The sequence below is a fragment of the Fimicolochytrium jonesii genome (assembly GCF_025526975.1).
Source record: "Fimicolochytrium jonesii strain JEL569 chromosome Unknown EV422scaffold_7, whole genome shotgun sequence".
NCBI lineage: Eukaryota > Fungi > Chytridiomycota > Chytridiomycetes > Spizellomycetales > Powellomycetaceae > Fimicolochytrium > Fimicolochytrium jonesii.
In genome coordinates this window covers 266286-292295 of record NW_026515674.1, presented here as the reverse complement: position 1 = coordinate 292295, position 26010 = coordinate 266286, and the positions used below count along the sequence as shown (strand labels likewise).

The 26010-nt window shown below is 55.6% G+C and overlaps 8 protein-coding genes across 8 annotated transcripts; 3 read left to right on the top strand and 5 right to left on the bottom strand.

The window, feature by feature from the left end:
- Positions 1–817: 817 nt before the first annotated feature.
- Positions 818–1837, bottom strand: EV422DRAFT_399199 (glutathione S-transferase). Its single transcript, XM_053066928.1, has 2 exons — positions 1550–1837; positions 818–1484 (listed from the first exon to the last, which is right to left on the bottom strand). The coding sequence occupies exons 1-2, from the start codon at positions 1584–1586 to the stop codon at positions 910–912; spliced, it is 612 nt and encodes a 203-aa protein (XP_052926766.1). The 5' UTR covers positions 1587–1837; the 3' UTR covers positions 818–909.
- A 4253-nt stretch (positions 1838–6090) lies between these two features.
- Positions 6091–8609, bottom strand: EV422DRAFT_524051 (tRNA A64-2'-O-ribosylphosphate transferase). The gene is made up of 8 exons (XM_053069964.1): positions 8486–8609; positions 8289–8412; positions 8079–8191; positions 7715–8003; positions 6969–7641; positions 6800–6895; positions 6672–6727; positions 6091–6601 (listed from the first exon to the last, which is right to left on the bottom strand). Exons 1-8 carry the CDS (start codon positions 8530–8532, stop codon positions 6536–6538), a joined length of 1464 nt encoding a protein of 487 aa, XP_052926765.1. The 5' UTR covers positions 8533–8609; the 3' UTR covers positions 6091–6535.
- A 789-nt stretch (positions 8610–9398) lies between these two features.
- Positions 9399–10360, top strand: EV422DRAFT_494628 (GTP-binding protein ypt1; the record flags this gene model as incomplete). Its single annotated transcript, XM_053067758.1, has 6 exons — positions 9399–9470; positions 9538–9585; positions 9658–9738; positions 9775–10002; positions 10079–10182; positions 10261–10360. Coding segments are annotated over 6 exons (633 nt in total), but the record flags the coding sequence as incomplete, so codon positions are not given.
- Positions 10361–12254: 1894 nt separating this feature from the next.
- EV422DRAFT_494864 (uncharacterized protein) lies at positions 12255–15455 on the top strand (the record flags this gene model as incomplete). Its single annotated transcript, XM_053067777.1, has 5 exons — positions 12255–12606; positions 12681–13123; positions 13191–13934; positions 14052–14986; positions 15113–15455. The coding sequence occupies 5 exons, from the start codon at positions 12255–12257 to the stop codon at positions 15453–15455; spliced, it is 2817 nt and encodes a 938-aa protein (XP_052926763.1).
- A 218-nt stretch (positions 15456–15673) lies between these two features.
- EV422DRAFT_524028 (ubiquinone oxidoreductase 20 kd subunit) lies at positions 15674–17201 on the bottom strand. The gene is made up of 5 exons (XM_053069963.1): positions 16846–17201; positions 16377–16458; positions 16257–16297; positions 16155–16179; positions 15674–16010 (listed from the first exon to the last, which is right to left on the bottom strand). The coding sequence occupies exons 1-5, from the start codon at positions 17068–17070 to the stop codon at positions 15967–15969; spliced, it is 417 nt and encodes a 138-aa protein (XP_052926762.1). The 5' UTR covers positions 17071–17201; the 3' UTR covers positions 15674–15966.
- Positions 17183–19708, top strand: EV422DRAFT_585820 (SKIP/SNW domain-containing protein). Its single transcript, XM_053073456.1, has 6 exons — positions 17183–17416; positions 17499–17655; positions 17724–18036; positions 18118–18476; positions 18553–18968; positions 19046–19708. Exons 1-6 carry the CDS (start codon positions 17403–17405, stop codon positions 19491–19493), a joined length of 1707 nt encoding a protein of 568 aa, XP_052926761.1. The 5' UTR covers positions 17183–17402; the 3' UTR covers positions 19494–19708.
- Positions 19709–19739: 31 nt separating this feature from the next.
- On the bottom strand, positions 19740–22124 carry EV422DRAFT_613578 (nucleophile aminohydrolase). Its single transcript, XM_053073914.1, has 2 exons — positions 21461–22124; positions 19740–21293 (listed from the first exon to the last, which is right to left on the bottom strand). The coding sequence occupies exons 1-2, from the start codon at positions 21809–21811 to the stop codon at positions 19986–19988; spliced, it is 1659 nt and encodes a 552-aa protein (XP_052926760.1). The 5' UTR covers positions 21812–22124; the 3' UTR covers positions 19740–19985.
- Positions 22125–23754: 1630 nt separating this feature from the next.
- Positions 23755–25810, bottom strand: EV422DRAFT_585819 (glycosyl transferase family 21-domain-containing protein; the record flags this gene model as incomplete). Its single annotated transcript, XM_053073455.1, has 2 exons — positions 25474–25810; positions 23755–24928 (listed from the first exon to the last, which is right to left on the bottom strand). The coding sequence occupies exons 1-2, from the start codon at positions 25599–25601 to the stop codon at positions 23755–23757; spliced, it is 1302 nt and encodes a 433-aa protein (XP_052926759.1). The 5' UTR covers positions 25602–25810.
- Positions 25811–26010: the final 200 nt, after the last annotated feature.

Genomic DNA, 26010 nt, shown 5'->3' with positions numbered 1-26010 from the left:
TGTTGTCTCGGATGATGGAGTGACTCGAAAGTTCGCGACTGACAGCGGCCATGTGCTGTGCCACCCCGACCGCGTCTGACTGGTTTTCGACAGCGCGTCTGTGTTTGAGGGTGTCAAATTCGCTGGAATTCTCGTCTGACAGCGGCGGGAGCCGGTCTGTACGTGGGTGGGAGGAGAACGATAGTGCCTAAGGGTGCGTTCGCTCGATTCGACCAAAGCTGGGGCCCAGAGCCGAGTAGCGGCTTCCCCAGTGTATTCCATCCATGCATTCGCCTTCATATCTCAGGCGCAGGCCATAGGTGGCGCCTGTCTAACTGCCCATACAGCAGTATTCGGAAGGGGTTGTGAAGACAACGGCCGGGAGCCTGAAACAAATACGGCTTCTAACTAAAAAGAACCAGCTTCATATTCCCCCTCGGCCTCCCTGTAGGACGGAAGGGGTAGTGGGGGTGCCTAGGTGCCGGTTTCCGGCCAGGACGGTGGGTACAGTCCTTTGATGATTTGCGTGGCGAACCAGCATAAGGCCGGGGCACAAAGTCTGACGGAGATGAAGGCCTGTATGTCTGCCGTTGCATCCACAAGGCGTTCAAGTTTGCTCTGATGGACCTTGGAGCTTACGAAGTTGCGAACACGAAGCCGAAGAGGGGAGATCGGGATGGCGCATGACATCGCTTTCCTCTGATTTGAAGTCAACATGCAAGACCAGCAACAGAAAGTAGAGAACATCTGTATGATACAGCACAGAAATCAAAACGACTACACCTAATTCTCTGCTATCCGTTAGAACCATGGTTGGCTTCTATTAACCATCAAAAGCTGATACGGCAGAAGTTTGAGCAACTCATCGGCGGCACAAGGCCGTACGGTTCGAAGAGTTACCTCAAAACCGCGGTTCTCCCTATTGCTTTCTCACTTGGCTGCCGCCGCCGCCTTCTCCGCTTCTTCCATCTTCTTCTCACACCTCTTCACATAAGCTTGCACAGCCGGGAATTCCGTTGTATCCATCCCCACCAGAGTTCCATACCCCATCATCGACCCGACATGAATATCCACCACACTCCAGCTGCCGAGCAAAAACCCTTTTCCTTCCAATCCCTTAGTCAACGTCCCCAACAAATTGTTCAACGTTTCGTTAGCGGCGTCGATCTCCTCCTTCGAGAAGGCACCTCCTCCCTTAGCACTCATCAACACATACAAAGGGCGGGAGAAGTTCACATTGCTCCAGATGACCCACTTCATCGCCTCGCCCCTTTGCGGGCCGGGGGGTGGGTAGAGACCCTTTTCGACACCGAAGGTTTCGCCGAGGTAGAGTGTGATGGCGGCGGACTCGAAGATGGGCACGTTGTCGTGAACGATGACGGGCACCTGTCCGTTAGGGTTCAGAGCGAGGAACTCGGGCTTGCGAGTGTCTTTGGTAGCGAAGGACAGGGTGTGCAGTTTGTGTGGGGTTTGGAGGGCTGTGAGGACGGCTTTCGTTATGTCCGCTAGAGGCGAGGTTGAAGTGTATCAGAGGCATATCTTGGAGACCAGGTAACGATCAAATGCTTACCGGTGGAATAGGGGGCGTGGTAGAATTCGAGAGACATGGATGGTAGTGTTTTTTGTTTGCGGATGGGATTGTAGGAGTTGCAACTATCCTCAGCTTTCGAATTGACACAAACGGAAGGGCTCTGCTTGCCACCTGTGGCTTTTATACGAGGGCCGCGGCCCAAGGGAAGGGAATCTTGTTGGAATATGTGGACAAGCGACAGGGTTGCTTTGCCCGCCTTCCACAAATCCCAGCACACTGTGGGGTGACGCTCTTCTCACTTACTGTACGCTCGGAAAACCCATGGAGATATGTAAATGGATTTCATCGCCACCAAAGCTGCGCACTCTGCCTTGTGACATAAGGTTGCTCCGCGTCTCCGACGTCCCAGATTTCGCATCCACCCTCCCTCTCCACCCTCTACCTATGAAGGCCTTAAGAAACGATTGCATTCCGCGTTAGTAAGCTCTCTTTCTGCGTCTCCATTCTCAGGGAAAATGCATCTCAGGACAAGTGCAGAAGCCTCTGAAAGAATCGATATAGGGGCCTAGCGAGGTTTACTCCGGATCCATCTCTCCTTGGTGTGTGAGACCCCAAGACAGCCATTGCAGCTAGCTGTCTGGAGAGCCGGCTGAGCACCTGCGGAGAAAGGTAAGATGACAAAGCCAACGGAGTTCAGGGCAGCCGCTGCCGTTCCAACTTGAAAGGCGCCTGTGGTCAATCAGGACCGTTTCAGCTCTAGTTGACGCCTTGTCGAACGATGGATGCACGCCATGAGAGACTTCTGAGGAGAACATCGGGTGGCGGGGAGAGCCATCCCAAGTTATGCATTTGCGTCTGCAGTCTTTGTTGGGGGTAAGGCTTGCCAGATGGATGTTGTCGTCAACCTCTGTCCGAAACGCCGGACGCGCACAGGCCCTGTCCAAAATTCAACTTTTCCCTGAGCAAACGCATACAATTGGCAAGTCAGCGCTTCTCTCGCAGCCTCTCCTCCTTCTGTGCGGGACCTATATACATAGAGTAGCATAGGAGTACGCCGGACTATCCTCTGGCAAGTTGACGGCAAAGGTAGCCGAGTTTGTTTGGAGTACTGTAGGTGTGCTGCAGTCAGTGCTCCTGCCCCAGCACTCCCCATGTCAAACGGCAGTTCTCCAGCGCTTGACCGCACAGCAGACGACGTTCGCTCCTCAACGGGCCCTGCTAACGACCTCAACTACAACCAAAAACCAGCCCCGGGGACTCATTCCGTAACGACCGCCCAGCACGCCTCCAGCTCGACATACACATTCACAAGCACTTCCACCGAAACATCCGCAGAAAGCCTTGCAAGCCTCTTTGGCCTTACCCCGGCCTTGTCTGGACAAATACCGTCGCAGTCCGATGGAGCAGCAAAGATTCGAGCGGCCGCGCCCTTCCCTTCTGCTGCTATCCAGTCCGCGGTCGCGGCTCACGCGGTGGAGTTGAAGAAAATGATAGTGGGTCTTACTTCCGGGACGTTGCGGATAAGCGAGGTGGATTTGGATGGGAAAGCCCAGTCGGGACCGTATGTGGGAGTGAAAACTCCAGTGGTGACGCCAGGTCGGGAAACGTTGAGTTCCGCAATACATGCGCGAAGTCCGCCACCCAACGTCGCCGCGGACCTCAACGCCGCCGGAGATGGAGCACTACCTTCGATCTCTGTGGATTTGACGGCTGAGGCGCCAAGCCAGGTGCCTGCAGGACTAGAATCGACCCCAAAGCCATCCTCCAAAGTGCCCAGGCAGACCCCGGAACAAATTGAGGCGAAGCGACTGATTGCGTTGAGAAAACTGGCGGAACGACAGCAACGCCTACGGCAGGAGCGAGGGGTGTTGGGGAAGGACTGGCTGGCGAGATATGGGTTGGCTCCTGCGACGTCGAGTGCTTCTGCTAGCAAGTTTAAGCCAGCAGCTGGGATAGGGGACAGCTCTAATGAGGCAGCAACGGGCGCTTCATCCACCCGTGTCAATGTCGACGACACACTGTCGAGCGAGCAAAAGCGGCTTCTGACCTATGTCGACCAAGGCAGGAACGTATTTCAGACAGGATCCGCGGGTACTGGCAAATCTTTTACGCTGAAGGCTATCGTTTCCCATCTCCGACGGAAGGGTCGCAAGGTAGCCGTGACAGCACCCACGGGCATCGCCGCATCGCAGATTGGGGCACGAACCCTCCAGTCGCTTGCCATGACTGGCGTGGGACGGTCCACCGCGGAACAAATTGTCGCCAAAATCCTCAAAACCAGAGAGAAACGACAGGAGTGGAGTGCACTCCACACCCTGGTCATCGACGAGATCTCGATGGTATCTGCAGATCTGTTTGAGAAGGTTGACTGCGTTGCGAGAACACTCCGGCATTCGACCAAACCCTTCGGCGGCATCCAGCTCCTCATCTCGGGGGACTTTTACCAGCTGCCCCCCGTTCCAGACATTCTCGTCTGCCCAAAATGTACCTGCGAACTAAAGGACATCAAGGGGAGGGGAAAGGGGGTGACCGTGACGTGCAGCCAACGAGACTGCCGTCATGAGTGGAACCCGACGACTCGCTATGCGTTCGAGAGCGCTGTGTGGGAAGCTTGCAATTTCGAAACAGTCGAGCTGACTCGGGTATTCCGGCAAGATGACCTGGAGTTTGTCTCCGTTTTGAACGAGATCCGCAAAGGGATTTACTCGGAGGACGCCAAGCAAATGCTCGAGGCGTGCACGCGACCCTTGGATGAGCGGGATCAGGTCAAAGCCACTCATTTGTACCCCCACAAGCACACAGTTGAGGAAGAGAACCTACGATTCTTCAACGAGCTGCCCCGCGGCGCCGAGACACACACTTATGTCGCCGAAGACGGATCCAACTTCGAGGACCGCGAGCGAGCGCGACAATGGCTCTCCGATCTCCAAAAATACCTACAAGCCAAACCAACCTTAATCCTCACCATCGGCGTGCAAGTCATGCTCCTCACAAACCTCGACACCGCGGCAGGCCTCGTCAACGGCTCCCGCGGCGTCGTAGTCGGCTTCGACCGCCTCCGCGACGCCAAAGGCCGCGAAGTCTTCGACTCGCCCCTGTACCCCGTTGTCTACTTTAGCAACGGCATCCAACGCACCATCGGCGTGCACACCTTCGACGTCATGCTGTCTGAGAAACACTGCCTGTGGCGCAAACAGGTGCCGCTGATGTATGGGTGGGCTATTACCATTCATAAGGCGCAGGGCATGTCCATTGATAAGTGCGCTATGAATCTGGGGAAATGCTTTGGGCCGGGGATGGCGTATGTCGCGCTGAGTAGGGCGAGGAGCTTGAAGGGGTTACATTTGGATAAGAGCTATGCAAGAGGCGTGGCGGTGCCGGATCATGTGGTTAAGGGGGATGCGAAGGTGCATGAGTTTTATGAGAAGGTTGTGAGTGCTGCGACGAGGGCTGCTGCGGAATCGACAAGCGCAAGGGGCGCGAAACGGGAGGGCTCCGATGCTGATGTCGAGCAGGCAGGACGGCAAGGCGCGGATGCCATGTTCGAGGAAACATGGATTGGGACGCTACGGAAAGCGGCGGAAGACTTCGTGCGATTCGACCGCGGCGATGCGGCGTCTGAGCAGGACTTTCTGCAGGTTGCCAGGGACGAGCTCGCGAGGGCGCGGGAGCGTAATGGGGTTAGGAGCATGTCTGCCTCTGAAGCCCTCACAGGCTTAAGGAAAGTGGAGCGAGGAACCCTGACGACGAGCAGCACCAGCTTCGCTAGCAGCAGCGGGGATAGCAGCATTAAACTGGAATCGATGTCGAGCATTGTCAAACTCGAGTCGTCGCCTTTCGATGCCACGTCGTCGACGACTATAACGACTGCGATTGCGACGAAGAGAGGCATCAAACGCGAACGTGAGCGCGACGACGATGAGCCGATACTGATATTGGACGAATCTGATGACATATCGGGGCAACTCAAAACGGAGAAAATGGAAGTAAACGACGAAGAATGGGTGCCACTGCAGCCACGGCCGCGGAAAAAGGAAAATTCCAAATCAGCGACAGAGTCCGCAGCTGGATTGTCTTTCTTCCAACCTTCGTCGCAACCGTCCCCGACGCGGAAAGCACGACGTGCATCGCAACCACGTGTAGAGCGGCTGTCATCGCAACCACTCAGCACCGCTGATAATGTCATCACCACTACCAGTCAAACCAGCACCGCGAGCAGTAACAGCATGGTCGATACCAGGAACAGCAACGTCACAATGGAAAACATCAACATCAAGCATACCAACAAAATCGAAGCCAATGCTATCAGCAATAGCTCCAGCAACCGCCGTAAACGCCGCGAAAGCGCTGCATCAACCTCAACCGCGACACCCCACTCACTCCCCTGGTCCACCGAACCCCTCATCGCGCTGCATCCGCCCACATCCACGTATACCACATCTAAACGCCGGCGCCGGCGCGGTCGGCAACTCACACCGGTTCTCGTGCTAGATTAGGATCATGAGGGGGGAGTGGACGCGGGGGGTGGAATGCATTTGACGAGGCGAGAGGGAACGGCGGCGGGGAGGGGGAGGGTTGCGGTTGGGAGGGAGATTGGGTGATTGTGCGGATTGGCGTATATTGTGCGTCCGATGGGTCTCGTGCGGGATCGCGAGTAGGCCCCCTTTGCGGAGGACGGTGTGACTGGAGCATAGGTTTTCCGCTGGAGCAAGGTTCTTTTGCGAGGTCTCGAGAGATTAGATCCGGGTTACAATAGTTTTGTCTCTGGTGTTTTCGTATAAGTATCCCCCATCCACTACATTGAATTTTGGAAAAGCATGTTATATAGATATGGCTTTGTTCTGCTTATAGGGTGCCATGTGTACATACATACGCGATTTGGTTGGCTATCTACGCCGAACAGAGGAAGAGGAGCTTACAGGCTCGAATGTCTATTATAGGGAAAATGATTGTCTAATGCTGTCGGATACGCTAATAGCTTCAAATGACGACTGCCCAAAAAAAAACAGTGGTACGCTCCCGTGCCTACTTATACTCGGCACTCATAAAGTAGGTTTTCACCTTCTGTAGAGTTGCCCTTGTTGGTGAGGCCTGTATGGGTATGGAGAGGGATGAGGATGGACTGGAGTGGGAGAGGGAGAGGGATGGGTGGGGCACGTACGACGATCCGATGGGATTGGATGAATAGGAGGCGGTTTTGGATTAGGTCTTTTGTTACTGAGATTATGTTGGTGAAGAGAGAGGTACGTGAATGGACACGAACGCAGAAGAAGAAAATTTTTCATGTACCTTCGGACGTCTCATCCGCATCGACATTGATGTGACCTTCATCATCCATGTATCTGACGAGCATCGCCAGCGCGATCCCGACGGAGCGATCCTTTCCTGTTCATGAAGGGTGAGTCATGTTTGAGCCAGGCCTGCCTCCTCTCCTTCAAATACATTCTCCCCAACATACCCTGCATACAATGCACCAAGACCCTCTTCCTCTCCCTCAACGGCCCCTTAACAAACGCCAACACCATCGGCAAACAACTAAACAGCGCATGCTGCCCCTTCTTCCCCTCCGGGATAGGCAGGAACAGGTACTTGCCCTCCTCGGCAGCCTTGTCCAAGAGCTCGGGAGGGTGTTCAGGCGACCCGCAATTGATAACGACGTCAAAGAAACGGAAACAGTCTGGTGGGCGGCCGCTGGCGTGGTTGCCGATGCTGATGTTTGTATCCCCCAATAAGTTTGAAGGCGGGGCTTTTCCGGTTGACAAGGGGGTGGAAAGGAGGTGAGAGTCTCTGACGATCCGTTGGACGAGCTGTTCACATGTAGCATCATCCGTCGCATCCAGTAATTCTTCCCGGTGAGCCCAGAACATCTCAGGTTCCAAGCCCCGCCCCCATAACTCGTGATCGTCGGCAGATCCTTGGACATAGGTGTACCCAACCCGTCTGTCCATGCCGTCCGGAACGGCTTGGGAGGCGCTGAGGAGGATGACGGGGTAGAAGGGCAGGTCGTGTAGTGCGTCGGGGGAACCGGCCCAGTCGAAGCCGAGGGCGAGGTTGGTTGTGGGGGTAATCCAGAGGGGCCGGAGGGGTTTGTGAAGGTGAAGGGAGAGTTCGGGGACGTTTACTGATGATGCCTGTTGGTGGTGATGATCGGTCGTCCGTTCGTATCATATAGCGCAGGTTGAGGATCGGTCTCATGACACTTACCAGCAACTTATCCACGAACGGCGGCAGCTTTTGACTGATCTGTTGCGACTCCGACCTCGACACAATCGAGGGTATGGAATGGAACGCCGTATCCCACAGCAATCCCGACTGATCACCCGCCAGGTTCTCCTTTTCGTCGTCTGTCCCGTTCGCGATCGCATCATGCGGTGCAGCTTTCTGTCGATGCCTTGCAACAGCTCCATTGATGACGGCGCACCATATCGGTACGGTTTTGGCTAGACTGTCGGGTATTCGCTTGCCGTTCCGCGTTGAGTCAACTATGATGCATCTATACGAGACAAGGCGTGGCTCGTTAACGGTGGTTTATGGGTAGCCGTCCCCTTGCGCCTACTTGCCCACTCACCCTCCACGCTGTGCAATTGTTTTGATGATATGGTAGTTCAGCCTCCGCAAGTTAAAATCCCAGTTTCCAAAATGGCCGTCCGTGGACTTGAAGTAGACGCTATGTGGGTAAGCCTAGGGTATGTAGGAAAGCAAAGAAGAAGTCAGTTTTGCCGTTCCATAGCTGAGAAATGCGAACTTCAACGTCACCAAAGACAAAAAGAAGCCACACCTTCTTAGGGTCAACGTACCAGCTGCCACAGCGCTCGTTCGCGATAAGAGGCAAAGTCCTGAAGTGGTCGGCAACTTTCGTCACGAATTCAGAGTCCTTTCCAATGGAGCGTAGGCGGTTGTGACTGGTGTGTGCAAGTGCGTACAGATAAGCCAGCTTTTTCGACGTTCTAGGAGTAGGACTATGCCTCGACGTACATGTTGCGAGACTCCCTCCGTATTGCTTCCCGTTCTTTGCATGACATTGTTGCTTCCGGCGACGTTCTCCAATTGCCGAGGGGCTTGAATTTGAGCGAGCTTTTGACCTCGATGAAAAGTCCCACGCGTTGGAAGAGCCACCGGCGGTGACGGCTCAAACCTCCCTTCAACCTCTTCAACGGCAACCCAACCCAAACCAGACCCATCCGCCCCTCGCTCTGTCCCACAGCCAGGAACAACTACTCAACATATATACAGTACATAGGCTCGCTACACTTTCACCGGCCTCCCCCATAGAGTTCCCTTTACTGTTGGGCCAGACGACTTTGACAACAGCTTACGGTAAGTTACCCGCACAATCCCGCAACATCTGCAAAGCTAGGCGGCATCAAAGGTCCGCCGTACCTTCCCGACAGCTGAGAACGGCAGGGCTACAACTGGCACTTTACGGGACTCCTTAATGGGCCGTACCGTGCTGTACTGAAAACAACCGTCGGGAAGGCTTGTCCCAGAGAAAAAGGCTTGTCCCAACTTGGCATTCCGCGCGTCGCATGACATCCTGACATTCTGTGTTTCGTTTCCCCTTTTGTAGGTCAGCCAGCTGAACAACCTTTTCAAGCGCAGATACAGTCAAAATGAACCCCGAATAGTATGTGTTGGTTCATTTATTTTCCTTGTGGAGGCGGTTTCTTGGCGCTGTGGGGGCAGCAAAGGCGGGTTGGAATCGTGGGAAAAACGCCGAAGGCGATTATTCGACACATTCAGCGTGGACAGCAGTAGAGCGTTTGCATGGATGCGCTTCCTCTGAGAGAGATCTAGCTACTCTTTCGGAGAGCGGCTTTCGCCGCTGCGCGGGTCATGACTGCTTCCATCTTCGACCAGGTTCCTCACCCAATATGTTCCTCGATTTAGCGATTACCTCTTCAAGCTCCTCCTCATTGGAGACTCCGGTGTCGGCAAGTCTTGTTTGCTGCTTCGGTTTGCGGTAGGTTTGCTCCTTTTGGGAACTGTCATTTTGATGGCGCCGACTGACCAATGGACTATATATGCAGGACGACACGTACACTGAAAGCTACATCAGCACAATTGGAGTGGACTTTGTGAGGAGAACACGTCATGTTCTAAATGTCTCGACGGGAAAGTGAGCGCTAATAGTTTTGGCTCTGTCGCAGAAAATTCGCACCATTGAGCTTGAGGGCAAGACCGTCAAACTTCAAATCGTAATTGATCGTCACACCTGTTTGACATTCAGAGTACGAGAATCAATGAACTCATTTCCAATACTATAGTGGGATACAGCGGGTCAAGAACGTTTCCGCACCATCACGTCCAGCTACTACCGTGGTGCCCACGGCATTATCGTCGTGTATGATGTAACAGATCAGGACACCTTCAACAACGTCAAGCAATGGCTTCAAGAAATTGATCGATACGCTTGCGAGGGCGTCAACAAGTTGCTCGTCGGCAACAAGAGCGACTTGATAAATAAGAAGGTGGTCGATCACGACGCAGCGAAGGTATGTTGCTGCAAGTCGCGAATTTGATGGCCCCATGAAGGGCGTGAAACTCATAATTCCACCGAAATCTCTTCAGGAATTCTCGGACAACTTGCAAATCCCATTCCTGGAGACGAGTGCAAAAAACGCAACAAACGTCGAGCAAGCCTTCTTGACAATGGCCAAGCAGATTAAGGACAGGTAAAACATCTGCCTAAGAGACTTTTCCTCTGTTCCTCTCACTGGGAACTCATGAAAATCCGTCTGTTCATCTCACAGGATGGGCACATCCGCCGCGGCAGCAGCTCCCAACAAGAGCAACATCAAAGTCGGCAGTGGCGCCGCCGTCCAACCACAGCAAGGAGGTGGATGCTGCTAAGGGACATTACGGGAAATCGCCGCTCCCTTTCCATTATGTTGGATCTGCTGTGCTATACGTCGTACCCCTAAAGTACAAACTCCCCGCTTGCCCATGTTAACAAACCCCTCTTCCCGTAACCCCGGCCCTTTTGTTACTTGCTTTGTTTGTTACCCTCTCGCTTTACTTTTGCTGCAATAATCATTTTTCTTTTGACTCTAAGCATGGGTGATCGACTGTAGACGACAGGCCGCTGGAATGGAGGGATCGTGATCTGGACGCTACGACGTGGTGCTGTAGAAGTATTCGGTGATCCACGACCGTTGCGCTGGCAGCTGTTTCGCGGCGAGTAACACAAATTGCAACCCACCGCATTTGAAGGGCAGCGGTGGGTATGGACACGTGCTGCATGATTTGCGGACGGTACGGCCTTCATATGTATGTCCCTGCGCACAACATCCATACACTCAGAGTATTATCTCTCTCGCCTTCTCTCGTTGGGCGTTCCAGTAGTTCATGCGTGCCTGATCACCTCCTTCCAAACCCTGCTAGGCGCGAGACAAGCATCGTGCATGACGACGGTCCCAGAAGGTATGCATGCAGTTCATCAGTATTCCCCCCACCCGGTCGGAACCATACACGCCTATGTACAGTACCCAGACCATCTTGTCCACCTTGATCTCCTCCCATTTGGAGACGCCTCGCCCCACTGGACCTGTCAGTTTTGTCCTTCAAATTCATATTATGTCACGCGTTGCGAGTCCCTGGCCGCCCTTCTCCGCATGCTCCCCCGCTTTGGTTCACAGACGTTTTTTGTGCTGCACTGAGCTGTTGTAGTCCAGAATGGCTGCCGCACCGTCGATGATTGGTGAAGGCAAGGGGATGATGCTGTGTGGCCTGGGTTGTATAAGAAAGACCGTCGGCTGAGTGTCTATGCACTTCCATCTTAAGAACGGTCTTTTCAGAGCCGACGCCTCAGCCCTCTACCACCAGTAATGAATACGGGAGACGCACATAAAGTTAACCTTTTTCTCCACTCCAGCGAATCCGCGGTTGTATACCCGTCAGCCCTCGAAAGCCCTCGGAATCCCTCCGGGAACTTCCCCCCAATGACTCAACGAGAACATTCCGCCCACTATTCCCTTTTGAACTTTCCAGCGCCTAATCCGTACGGCTCATAACGTGCGGGATGTCTCCCCACACAAGTCTCAGGGAGACCGAGCTCTTACGCATTCCCTCGGGAGTCCGAACCCTAGGTCTATGTATGTAAGGGCGGGCTGAGCGCTTGACGTCAGAGGGTGTAGCTGATTGGGAGTGCGCAAGGATTGTAAGGAAAAAACTGAGATCTGCCATGTGGCAAAGGGAACAGGACGGGGGGCGAACCGGACATTGACCGCATTTTGTCATCCGTGGGCATTATTGGGCGAAGGAGATCGTTTGACATCCCAGGAGATTAGAGATGTATAAGTCAGAACATGGCATAGCGTCCGCACGTTGCGCTGTTTTTTTTTTGGGGTAGAGACCTCTTCCTGTATTAGGCGTAACAGACTTTTGAGAAACTCAACACTGCAGGCACATCTCGGCAGTGCCGAGAGCTGTAACGACACTCGCGGAAATTGTAAGCTAGCAGCGGGACACACCTCTCGAAACCCAAATATATCCTCCGCACTTGCGGTACTTCGCCTGCTGGCAGGAAAAAACACAACTCCAGCGTCGTCCAACGCCCGGCAAGCGCCTCATAGTGAATTTCACACCGTCTCCCACATCCTCATACGAAAAAATGTCCAAATTCTATAAGAAAATCAGCGGATCCTTCCTCCACCTCGGCTCAGAAGCTGACGTCCACAGGCCACCTTCCCGTCCCCTCGCGGCGCCCAATGTTCCGAACGTCCCGCAAACACCCGCAGCGCTCCCGATGGCTGAAACCGGTGCAAACACTCCCGACACCGCCAACGCCACGCCCAAACCCGCCGACGCCCACGTCGAAATCAACGACGACATCGACGCCTCCCTCGAAGAACTCCTAAAAACCGACCCCCTCCGCGGCCTCACCGACGACGAGGTGCATCGCCGACTAGAGGAATTCGGCCCGAACGAGATCCAGGAGAAGAAGACCAACCACTTGCTCAAATTCCTGTCGTATTTTGGAGGCGCCATCTCGTTCTTGCTCGAGATTGCCACGGTTGTTAGTGCTATTGTGGGGGATTGGATCGATTTTGGGATCTTGCTTTTTGTGTTGGTTACTAATGCTTGCATCGGGTATTTTGGTGCGTTTCACACAATATCTTTTTTGGCCGGCATGAGAGAGACTTACAGTGATTGTGTACTCCCTGCACTACAGAGGAAGCCAAAGCCGAATCAGCCCTCGAAGCGCTCAAAAACACGCTAGCCCTGAAATGCCGCGCCGTCCGCTCCGGCCGGCTAGTCGACATCGAAGCTAACACGCTTGTCCCCGGGGACATCATCATTCTCCGCATCGGCGACATCGTGCCTGCCGACGCGCGGCTCCTGGGCCTCTCCGCGGCTGGGGAGGAAACTGAGTCGAAGCTGCAGATCGACCAGTCCGCTCTCACCGGCGAGTCGTTGCCGATCAATAAGGGTAAAGGCCAGATCGCGTACTCGTCATCGACGGTCAAGCAGGGCCAGATGCTGGCTGTTGTGGTGAAGACGGGGATTCGGACGTATATTGGACGTGCGGCGAATTTGATCAATGTCACGCAGGATATGGGGCATTTCCAGAAGATTATAGGCACCATAGGAAATTTCTTGATTGTTATCACGGGGGTGAGCGTCGCGAGAAAACTTCGGGTTGATGTGACTTGGTTCCTGACCCATAAACTTGAATCCTTAGGTGCTGGTGATCATCATCCTCTTCGTCAACCTATTTTCCAAACACCAAGACTTCCTCACCGCGCTCCGTTCGGTGCTCATCCTCACCGTAGCCGCGATCCCAATCGGTCTGCCCACCGTCCTCAGCGTAACCATGGCCGTCGGCGCCAAAGAACTCGCCTCCAAAAAAGTCATCGTGAAACGCCTCACCGCAATCGAAGAATTCGCCTCAGTGTCCATTCTCTGCTCCGACAAAACCGGAACCCTCACCCTCAACCAGCTCACCTTCGACAAACCTTACCTCGCGTACAAAGGCGCAGCGACGACCGGCGACCTCCACGGGTCGGGAGAGCAGTACACCGAGGAAGATTTGCTCATCACGGCCTTCCTCGCGTCTGAGCACGGCACACAGGACGCGATCGAGCTCGCTGTACGTAAAGCCGCGCGTGAACGCATCGAGGCGTTGAAGAACCATGAGGAGAACGATCACCGCGTGCCGGGGTACAAGACGACGGAGTTTATACCCTTTAACCCGAACAGCAAGTATACGGAGGCGACGGTGCAAAATACGGAAACTGGGGAGGAGTTTCGGTGTATTAAGGGCGCGCCGCAGGTTGTTATGAATATGTGTGGGGGGCATGAGGAGGCGCAGGAAGCGGTTAATGATTTCGCCAGGCGGGGATTGAGGGCGTTGGGGGTGGCGAGGACGGTGGATCGGGAGAAGAAGGTGTTTGAGCTGGTGGGGATGATTTCGCTTTTGGATCCGGTATGTCGACGTTTTGGATGGTTCTCCCTTTCTGCCAAAATTGGCTTCCCACTTGCTTCACCAGCTTTGGTGGCGATCATTCGTCAACTAACAACCCATCTTGCTCGTCCTCCACAGCCCCGACCCGACTCAGCCGCAACGATCCGCGAATGCGAGTCCCTCGGCGTCCGCGTCAAAATGATCACCGGCGACCAACTCATCATCGCGAAAGAAGTAGCCCACCGCCTCGGCATGCAACGCACCATCCTCGACGCGCACGCCCTCGTCGACAACCCCTCCGCGCCCGAAGAGGAACTCTCCCGCCGCGTCGAAAAAGCCGACGGGTTCGCTCAAGTCATCCCCGAACACAAGTACCGCGTCGTCGAGCTCCTCCAAAAACGCGGATACCTCGTCGGCATGACGGGCGACGGCGTCAACGACGCGCCTGCACTCAAACGCGCTAATGTGGGTATTGCGGTGGAGGGGTGCACGGACGCGGCCCGCTCGGCGGCGGATATCGTCCTCCTCGCCGCGGGGCTGAGCACGATCGTGGACGGGATCAAGACCTCGCGCGCGATCTTCCAACGCATGCGCTCATACGCTCTGTACAGGATCGCGTCCACGATCCATTTCCTGATCTTTTTCTTCATCACCCTCCTCGTGTTCGATTTCTCCCTCCCGGACCGCTTGATCATCCTCATCGCCGTGCTCAACGACGCCGCGACGCTGGTTATCTCCGTCGACAATGTGCGTATCTCACCCCGGCATGATAAATGGCGGCTCGGGCAGCTTATCACCCTCTCCTTCTTGATCGGGTTGATCCTTGTCGCGATATCATTTGCGCATTTCTTCATCGCCCGCGACGTGTTTGGAGAGACCGGGAAACGGTTGCAGACGATCATGTACCTCAATATCTCGAGTTGCCCGCATTTCGTGATTTTCAGCACTAGGGTGCCGTCGTGGTTTTGGTTGTCGCGCCCGAGTTGGGTGTTTGCGACGGCGGTGGGTGCGACGCAGGTGTTTGCGATGTTCATGTCGATTTATGGCGTGGATTTCTTTGAGGCGGCTCCTATGTAAGTTCTTCCATCCTCTCACGAATCTTGCTCATCCCCGGCTGCACACCGGGGGCCACGATTGCCGTCCCACATGGAAACTCACCACTTGCCGTCCCTTTCCATTTCTCATCCCAAATCACACAGCGGCTGGGGCTGGGGCGTCTCCATCATCGCCATCTCCCTAATCTCCTTCATGTTCATCGACGTCGTCAAAGTCCTCGTCCTGCGCCACTGGTCCTTCGAGCTCACCGCCAAACTCTGGCCCTCGCACGCCCGCCGCTCCGAGCTGCAACGCCGGCAGATCGAGCACGCCGAGCGCGAGCGCGTCATGGCGCGGTATGCGAAACTCCGCCCGTTCGTGCATGCGATTGGCGCGGCAAGGTATTGGCAGGAGAAGGTTGAGGGCAAGAAGGGTGCGGGGAGGAAGATGACGAGCGCGGATACAGTTTTGGAGGTCGACGAGAGTAGTATGAGCTCGGCGGAATGAGCGGGCTTTTGTCTCGGGCTGCTTTTTATTTCAAACCCCCTGGTGGTGAGACTTCTGGGGCGTCATTCCTTTTGGATTGGTGGCGGAACCGAGTCCGACTCATGTCTTACATTTTCACCGGCCCCGTCTTTGCGCCGGCTATACCACCTCATACCCTATGGCCTCATTCATTTCATTGTATAAGCAGATCGGTTGATTGAACAGGAATCACATTCATGTCTTTTAAGAGTCGTTCCCACGTTTTATTCATGTGTAGAGAACAAATGACTGCATTGGCGCAGTGGAGAGATGTTGCGGCGCGTATCGTCTTGTCGTGAAGGGCTGCAGGGATATAGTTGCAGTGTCGGAGCATATATAGCGGGTAACGTAAAGTAGGCTGCGTTGGCCCTGAGGACATCCATATGAACCAGCAGTGCGCCGCCTTTACCTAATATCAGCACGGTGGGAAGCAACACGCGACAAGGATACGGCGCAAATGTTATCTTCGGGAAGGGATCGGGGGTTTGAGTCACTAGTGATGGTGATGCTCTTGCTGATATTGGAGGCCACAGTAGCCTGAGACATGTCGGATAAAGAGAGAGGAAAAGACCGAGAGTAAGCAAAGGGATCGTAGGAAGAGAAAAGGAGAAAATCGAGCCCGAAGGCAGAAGACACCATGCTGGTAGCAAACGGCCCCTTCCGCGATCTTGGAATACATACCGCATGCTTGTGGTTCACTCTTATCCTGCGACGGTGATGAAAAAGGGAATTCCATGAGAGATCAATGAAGGCAAACAGGCCAGCGCTCGCAAGTTTAAGTACCAGGTTCAAGTACACTTTCGGATGTCCAAGAGCTCCGCCTCCTACAATATGGGGATACTGATGAGAATCCAACGCCTGAAGATATGACCGACATTTCCGCAGAGAGTAGGTGGATCTTACCTCCATCGCAAGATACTCTCCGCGCCTGCACAAACTTCACGGGGACTTTGGAAATCAAGTCTTGCGCTGATAATGGGTTGGGCTGGGGGATGTCGCGCGCGACAAGGATGTTAGGCTGCGAGGTCGCGACAAGGATGATGATGGCGGGTCATAGTGATACCGTGCTCGCCCCGCTTGCGACAAGGATGTTGGGCGATGTGTAATAAAGGCGACGCTCAGAATAGAAACGACCGTTCGCTGTCGCTCACATTCCCTGCTCGCTGTGGCTTGCCAGAGTTGCGCCTGGCGGCCCGGAACTCGCTCAGTTCGCATATGAGTGCGTTCGTCCTTGAGCATCCTCTGCGCCTCGCTTCGCTCGCCGCAGTCCGGTTTACGCTCGGGCTCCCATAGCGAACCAAGGCCATTCTCTCTACCCTCGGCCCTCATCCTTCGCCCCCGCAAGACCCATCATTTTCCACCCATGATGTACCTGCAGCGCAATATCCGTTTGTTCAAATCGTGGCCCAACCATAGCGGCACTCTTCCTCTGCTGGTGCTCGCTCCAAGTAGCAGCCCTGTTAGGGGCCTGTGTTATGGTGACGGAGGCTGCTGCGAGGGGCGGTTTTGCTTGGAGGGCGGCGGAGGTTGACATTTGGCGGGGGAGAAGGGCAGAGGGTAGCCTGCGGGCTGCTGCCGCTGGTCGGAGGAGGTGCATGGTGGGGTTATGTATGTGTTCTGTAGAGACAGGAGTACGTAGGTAGTGCCGAGAGCTGATGGAAATGGAAGCGTTGGGGGACCAGCCAACGCGAAGTCAGACTTTCCCCTTTGCCCAACTGCAGCCATTTCCTTCCTGACAGACTCCTGGCCTGCAAGCACCGGCAACTGCACTGCCCCGCCTTATAAGTTATCCCACACAGCCGGCAGTCACCACTACTGGACTCAGCTCGCAGCAGGGGAAGAGACCACGGACTTCTTCCAGCAACAATTCCATAGGAAAATATCCGTTTTGCGAGGATCAGGCGACGAAAAGCAATAAACCCCCCAAGCATGTCGTTATCCAGGTAACAACTCCATACTCATGACCAAGCCCAAAACAATGCTCAGGACTAATAGCTGCTTCGCTTCGGCTGTGGGTTCCAACAGCATTCTTCCCAGGCCAAAGGCACCAAAGTTGACAAAGTCAAAGTGGGCAAGCGACGACGAGGACGAGGAACAGACGCCGAAAGCACCCGTGAAGGCAGTACAGAGGGGACCACCGCCATACGGCAAACGTGATGGCTTTGTTCCAAGGACACCAGAGGTATGAACCAACCCACTCGCAAGGTCAGACCAGTACTGCATTCCTTATGTACTCTCACGCCCCATTAGGACTTTGGAGACGGCGGCGCCTTCCCCGAGATCAGCGTAGTGCAATACCCGCTCGACCTAGGCCGGCAACGCAGCGCCAGTGCGAAACGCATCGAAACGCTTCCATTACAAACAGACGGCGACGGTAACATCCGCTACGACCTGATCCTCCGGCAAGGGGACAAAGACGGGAAGAAGATTGTGCATTCGCAGTTCAGTGATATTTTGGAGAAGGATGTCAAGGAGGACGATGCGTCGCTGGAACGGCCGGATGAGGATACAATAAGGGAAACGACGGAGAAGACGAGGCTGGCGTTGGAGAAACTTGTCGATGGTTAGTCATAACAGCTTTTTCCCTGAGGCACAGCGTTACCTGTCTTCTAACTCTCGTCTCGACTTCCTTTCGCACTCACAGGCCGGATAAAGTCAGCACAGCCTAAATCCATCGTTCAACAGAAAAACGTCGCCTCCTACGTCAAATACACACCAGCGTCTCAAAACGGCGCACAGAACTCCGGGGCACAATCCCGCGTCATCAAAATGGTCGAAGCGCCCGTGGACCCCATGGCGCCACCCAAATTCAAACACAAGAAAGTTCCCGTCGTCAAGGACGAGGCGCCGGTCCCCGTCATGCACTCCCCGCCGCGGAAAGTCACCGCTGAGGAGCAGAAGAATTGGGTGATCCCGCCTTGTATTAGTAACTGGAAGAACGCGAAGGGATACACGATTCCGCTGGATAAGCGATTGGCGGCCGATGGGCGTGGCTTGCAGGAGGTCAGTCGGATCTTCGTATTCCCGTACTCTTTGAATGCGCTGGCTAAAGGTCACTGTTTCTTCCCCTCCCAAACAGATCACAATTAACGACAACTTCGCCAAGCTCTCTGAAGCCCTGTTCATTGCCGACCGCCACGCGCGCGACGAAGTCAAAATCCGCGGCGAAATGCAAAACAAACTCGCCGCAAAAGAGAAGCGCGAACGGGAAGAAAAACTGCGTATCTACGCCCAACGCGCCCGGGAAGAGCGCGCGGGACTCGTCTCAGGCGCAACATCGTCCGCTGCTGCTGCTGCCCCGACGAGGGCCGAGCCGTCTTCGGTGCGATCTGGTGCGGATTCGGGGAGCGAGTCGGATGATAGTGTGGATGAGGACGAGAAGAAGAGGGTGTTGGAGCGGGAGGAGCTGAGGAAGGAACGGCAACGGCAGCGGGAAAGGGAGATTAGGATGAGCCATATGGGGGCTGAGACGAAGGCGAAGGTGTTGAGCAAGAGGTATGACAAGGCCGTACCACTATGGCAGCTCTCCGATAAACTGATGATGAATTCCTTGTATTGTATGAATGGAATAGCACGGACCGCGACATCTCCGAAAAAATCGCCCTCGGCCTTGCCCAACCCACAGCCTCCAAAGAATCCATGTTCGACCAACGCCTCTTCAACCAATCCCAAGGCCTCTCCTCGGGCTTCAACACCGAAGACTCCTACGACCTCTACGACAAGCCCCTCTTCCAAGGCTCCACCGCCAACGCCATCTACCGCCCCAAAAAGGACACTTCGGACCACTCGGGTTCCATCCCGGGCGTCGCGACGGAGAAGATTGAGCGGATGCTTGGCGAGGGGGGAACGAGGAGGGGGTTCCAGGGGACGGAGGGCGGGAGGGACGTGGCGAGGGATGGGCCGGTGCAGTTTGAGAGGGAGCAGGATGTGTTTGGGATTGATGAGTTTATGAGTAGTGCGAAGAGGGGGAGAGGGGAGAGCGGGAGGGAGGAGAAGGGGAAGAGGGCCAGGCGGGATTAGGGGCGGTGGGGGGATCGCTTTCTTTGTTGGACGTCACCTGTATGGAGGTGTGGGTTCGATGATGTGTGTGTATGTGGGGGCGGTCTGCATGGTCGTTGTAGGGGCAGCAGCCGCGCTTCGGGGTTTTTATGATTGTGCATCATGTATATTTCTTTGCAAAAGATATTTGTGGCCTACGCCTCACTTTGAGAGCAGCCCCATTGCGAAAACCGCATTCCCTACATATATAGCGTACGCAGAACATGTGTACCTGCCTCGCAGATTCACTTGGCGCGATTTTGTTGACTGCTTTGCTTTCTGGACGACGGAGTGATAGATTGACTTGAATGTGCCGATGACCGATATGGCGATCTCTTGGAGGCTGGCATATGCCCCTTCAATGGCGTAGTAGGTATGTATGTATATACATGCAAAACCTCCTACATACTCTACTGAGTAAGGTACACGCTCTATAGATCCGTCACGCCGCCCCTCTCCGCATACGCCCACGCATCACTTAACACACCTCCCCTCAACCACAAACCTCTTCCTCCTCCCGGCGCTATCCCTCGGCACCCTCGAGATCGCCACAAACGGCCTGCGCATCCCACCAGACACGTACCCCACCGCAAACGTGTCCGTCGTGTGCGCCCACCAGCACTCCACGACCCTTCGACTGCGTGTGGGTGATTCCGCGTCCGCATCCGCAGAGGAAGCAAGCTCGCGCTTGACCAACAGCACGCCGACGTTCCTCTCCCCGTGGCCGTCAGCGAGGAAGGCCTCGACGCACGCGCGGAGGGCGCGCTCGCAGTCCCCGTTGTGGACTCCGACGGCGTCGACGAGGGTTTTGGCGAACAGGGACGTGATGAGCTGCTCGCCGGTGCCTGAGACCGTGCATGCGATGTCCATCGCGGGGTGGTCCATCCCGGGGGGAGATGGTGCTGTGACGCGGCGGGCGTGGATGGACGCGCCGTAGTGGGCGGCGGAGGAGATGCGGCCGGGGGGTTTGAGCGAGGTGCCGCCCGTGGAGGCGGTCGCGTAGAGCGCGGACGGGGTCGAGAGGAGCGCGCCGATCGTGTCGTTGGGGGTTATCGGCGGGGGGGACGGGGGCCCTCGTTTCCGTTTGCCCGAGTCCGAAGGGGAGTTCGAACCCCCGCGAGCCGCCTCCTCAGCCTCCCTCAACCACCCCAAATGCCGCCTCCACCTCCCCCTCGCCTCCTCCGTCACCAAATCCTGATCCACACCCCCACCCCCCCTCTCCGCCCACCACCTCCCCGCCCCCTCCCCAACAACCAGCACCGGCGCAACCAACCCCGCCACACCCCCCCGCCCCGCCTCCTCCATCACCCTCCGCGCCACACCAATCGGATTCCCCACCCCGCTCAACGCACCCACCGCCCCGAAATCCCCACGCACCCCGTCCATCATCCCCGCGTCGCATTCAACCGTCCCAAGAAGCGTGAGGTTGGACCCCAGCCCGGCGTTCGTCAGCGGGGAGTCCTCCAGCGCGCACGTGAGATGGATGATCGTGCCGGGGGCAGTGAGGTCGCCGCTGGACTGCGCTAGGCTGGCGGCGAGGCTGCGGCGGAGGAGAGATAGGAGGGGTTTGTGGGTGTGCGGGGCGTGCGTGCCGGCGCCGCCGTGGACGGCGAGGATGATGTCCGGGGAGGCCGGGGACGGGGGTGGCTGGATGGTCGGTTTGGGGAACGTGGGCTGCGACTGCTCAGTGCTTACCCTCATGTGTGGAGCCGAATGCCGATGCAGGCGAGATGGCGGGACCAGGGGGTTGATTGTAGCTCCTTTGGGGAGTGGGATTATGCTCTGGACGAGGAACGTAGTTCATGAGTTCAATGGCTGAGGAGAGGTTGCCCTAACCCTTGCCCTAACGCGGCCAACCCTTTCCCTATAGAACAAGGTGCGGGATGATGGCGACGTTTGAACCCGCGGCGCAGAGCCGAAAGGCGCTTACCTAACCACCGCGACTGTACCTCGTGTGTCACCCTGAGACGATTTTTCTTGGCCCGTGCTGTCACGTGAGGTGTTTCGCTTTGAGTTCGGTCGTCCCCTGGCGAATCCCAAGACACTGTCGTCTCGAACCCGCTGGAGGATCTCACCAAAGGCATGGATCGAACCCCTGCGCGTGTGGTGTTCTTCGCGTCCTTGGCCCCCGAGGCCTCCACGGAGGCGACTCCCGCTATTGCTGGAAGAATATCCTGGGACGAGTTTCGACTCGAAGATGATGAGCAGCAGGATTTCTGCGACCGCATCATGAAGTGGGCAGTTGAGGCAGTGCTCGATAACGAGCGCTTGAGCTGGCTGAGAGATATGCTGTCCATCATTCAAGCCGATACCGGCGGGCACGTTGGTCTACTGCGCCTGCTTACGCAAGAGCTTATAGGCGCTTCGCATAAAGATTCCATTCTCGCCGGGCGAGAGAGCTTTCCGACTGCCATGAATCGGTACTTTTTGGGCAAATCTTCCATTCGCTAGTTGCTCGACGCGCCGGCTTTGCTGCTCTTCATTTTCAACAGCCGGAGGTGCAGCATGTTTTGAGAAATATGCTGGAAAATACAACACCGGTCGTAGCGCCACCGGAGATTCGTGTTGTGGAGCACGGAGATATGCTCTCTCAGAGGACAGGGCCAAGCGCATCCTTCTCCGCTCGGTTGTAGTTGTGAGTATTGACGACCCGGACGATCCCAGTCGACGGATTCTCGAATTTGCCACTCCCGTTCATCGCCGATACTGGTTCCGAGAAGCGTACCCGTCGTCCATCACGCAAGCCGATTTTCGACAACACGTAGAGAATGATATTGACAAATGGCTTCGCCTTGTACTCCAGACCTTCAATCCGCAAGCGCTAGAGAATCCGTGCTCGCATGGTGCAGGCACTCATCTACTCCCATTGGAATGGACATTTCAACATGAGTTCTGGCGAGGTGCCTCAACGTCACTTCCACCAGGCATGAGAGTAGCTGCCGAAGTGTCGAAAGTCATGGACAGGTCGACTTTGAGAAACCGTCGCGTGGATTTTTGGATCAACTCATCTCTTAACTGGGCTGTGGAGCTTATGCGCAATACCGGAAGGACCGATGACATTGAAGACCATCTCAAACGCTTCCGAGCAAGCGGCAGCTACTACAATCTAACGCCAAATCAATGGCGAATCATTGATTTTCGGGCGCCAACCGCTGACCCCGAGACCGCCGCCATCGATGCCAACGATAATCTCATCATCGTATGCTGCCACTCAGGATTCAAACGAGCGACTGTTTATTTTGGAGAGGACTCCGTGGAGGAGATAATCTTCCATGGAAAAACGATTCGTCGGTGAAGCACCGGAATCTGCTTTTATTATAGTGTGCAAAATAGATGTCCTCCATAACTCTTGAAATGCTGAAGTGCGCAAAGAACCGACTTTGCGAAATGAAATGCCAACTGAGCGTACAGTATGTACAGTATTTATATCTCGCTCAAGTGAAAGAAAAGAAGCTTAGTAAGCACAACCTTGAACGGAATCCATTGAGTGAAGCCTTGTCCTTGACTTTCGGAACGCGTTACATTCGACGGGGTTCCCTTGTCATACGCGATTTCCACGCTGCAGGTCGTTCTGGGAACTGAAGCGCAAGCGAATGTATTCGTAACGAACGCCCACGAACGCCCGTCCCATCTATGGATCCCATTTACCGGGGAACACAGTAATTAGGGGGTACAGATAGTAGTAGTAGTAGTAGTAGTTTAGTGTATATACTGTATATGTGTCCAATCCCGGTGATGTCCGTTGGGGCGCTGGTTTGGGGGGGCAGGGTGGGTGTTCTCCGCGGGGGGATTTCGGGTCAAGTGGGCGGAAAGAGGCCAGTGCCGTTGTGGTGGTGAAGACGAGGTGAAGACGAAGGCGGTGGTGAGAGAGAGTCGGGAAGAGGGTTTGCACACTGGGTAAGAGTACTGATGGCGTGGGCGAAAGATTGGCTCAATGGTGGCTCGTCGACCCCGCCAGAGACGTTCGTGACGGAGGTTATCGCGGAGGTCCCAACGCATGTGTCCCAACACGACGTAAGGGCATGTGGTCGGTTCAAATCGCCAGAGCCTGTAATGGTCGTTTCGTTCCGCTGCTGTGGTCCCCACTCTCCCTTTTTCCCCTCGATCGTCAGCACGATTCCTCCCACTGGCGTCAATAGGTACTCTTTCCCCCCCTCTCCTCTACTAGTCCCACCGCGCAGCGCCGCCCACAGACGCCAATATGAGTCCAAGTCCAGTCGCAACAGAGGTGGGAGAGGGAGCCTCACCGCCCAACCAACCTCCCAACCCACTCCCCGAACCCCCCACCCCACCCCCCTGCGACCGTCACCGTCCCATCACTCCTCAACCAATACCACTTCCCCCTCCACGCCACCGTCCTTCCCGCCATCGCATAACACCACAGCGGTAACGCCAACACCTCCCTTACACACCACGCCGCTATAAACTTGACCGGGTCCCGGAGGACTGAGCAGTCGAGGGTGGTTGAGATAAGAACGTCGGAGAGGATCCATAGTGCGAAATGCAAGGGCAGGAACAGGTGTGGTGGGACGGCAAAGAGACGATACGCCCCCCACGACCCGAGCAAACCGTTCACAATCGATTCAGTGAAAGGTTCCACCAACGTCGCGGCAGTCGTCACGTATTTCCTGATCCGGATCCACCGCGCTCTTCTCCCGAGGTAATCAGCAACACTCAGACTTCCAAGGCTCTGGGACGCGAGGTCCGTCGTCATCGCGTGCCGTTTGCCCGTCGCCCAGATCGCTTCCCCGATGATGTTATCCTCGCTCATGAATTTGCCGAAATATTCCAGCCCGCCGAGATGCGCGAGGGAGGATTTGCGGAACATGTTGGATTTACCGATGATGCAGGACGCTACCGAGAGTTTGTTGATTGTTGCGTACATCTTTGCGTGGGCGGTGTTGAGGAAGGCTTGTTCGAGGCGGGATCCGAAGGTTTGGGGGCTGACGCCGCAAGGGAGGTGGTGGACTAGTCCGATCCCCGGGCGGGAGATCTCCACGACTGAGCGGGAGAGGCAGCCGGGGGGCACGGAGACGTTAGAGTCGATGATCCAGATGATATCGTATTTAGCGGTCTGGTAGGCGCGAATCATGTTGTTTATTTTGGGGTTAACACCGACTTCTATGGGATCAGTTAACAAGCGGGCGTCGACGTTCGGGTAGGTTTTGATGAGATCGTGGACGACTGCTACCGCGGGGTCTTTTGGGTCGGCGACGGTGAAGAGGATTTCAAAGTGCGGGTAGGTTTGGCGGAAGGAGGAGGAGAGGTTTTCAGCGAGGTTGACGTCGATGCCTTTGAGGGGGCGGATGATGGTTACGCCCGGGGTGGGGGTCGGTATTGGAGCCAAAGGGGAGTGCTCTGATGGTGATGACGGTGATGATGTCGTTGATGATGATTTCTTTGCGTGCCGGCTTCGTCTAAAAAGAGATGCGGAAGGTGGTCAGTCAGGGATGTTGAACGTGGACGCTCAACCGGAGTGAAGCGATGGATGGTGTTCGATGGTTGGGTGGATGGTAGAGTGAACGATACCCTTCGGTCTGGGAGACCGATATGTCGACCAGAGCGAACGCTCAATGCTTTGTGACGGTCGCGCTCACATTGCGCCAAAGGCGCAATGCTTCCCCTACTCACGGCTCTTAGCGAGCCTCAGCGAGCGTCAGATCTTTTGCTTAGAGCGAAGTGCTTAGAGCGAAGCAAGCTTCGCACATGAACAACCCAGCCTCCTCGTCGCGAGCTCTGCACCTCGCTTCGCTCGTTTCAGTTCAACACCCACGCTCGCTCGCATCTCACATGCTTCGCACGCGTCTCGCCTGGCTCGCATTGCGCCGCGGGGCCGCTCACTTCGCTCGCGACCCTCAAGCAGGCCCCATTTGGGCTTTCGCTGCTAGCGCTCGCGTTCTCCTCGCGTGCAGAAGATCACCACCCTGAGCTAGTTGTGAAGATGTGGGAATGTGAACCTTACATCAAGACAGTGCCCGTTGCGCAAAAGAACATGAGCAGGGCCCACATGGCAAGACAAAGCACGGCGAGCCAGTTCTTTAGCTGTTCGGAGCCGAGGCCGAAGAAAGCGGCGGGGGTTGAGGAAGCCATGAGGGGTGGGTCAGTGGGGCGGGCTGGTGAGGGGTTCGGTAGTAGCGGGTCAGAGAGAAGAGCGACCCCAGTGAGACCGGGTAGTAGTGAACGGCGGCCTTTTGCGTGGTCGTCGTCGTCGTCGTCGTCGTTGTTGTTGTTGTTCTGTCGGGGGGGATGTCGTTGTTTCCCAGGGTGCCCGTTTATGCCCGGTTTCCTCCCACGTTCACGTTCCCACGCTCTCGCCCACCCCCCCAGCCCCCCCCCCCAGCCAGCCGCCAACGCGTCTCTCCCTCTCCTTCTCTCTCTCTCTGCGGCTTTGATTACAAATAGCTCTCATCACGTGACTTTCGGAATCCACGCAGCAACACAATATTCCCACCTCCATGAATACGTAGCCCCCATTCGACATCTTCCCCGGATGTGTCTC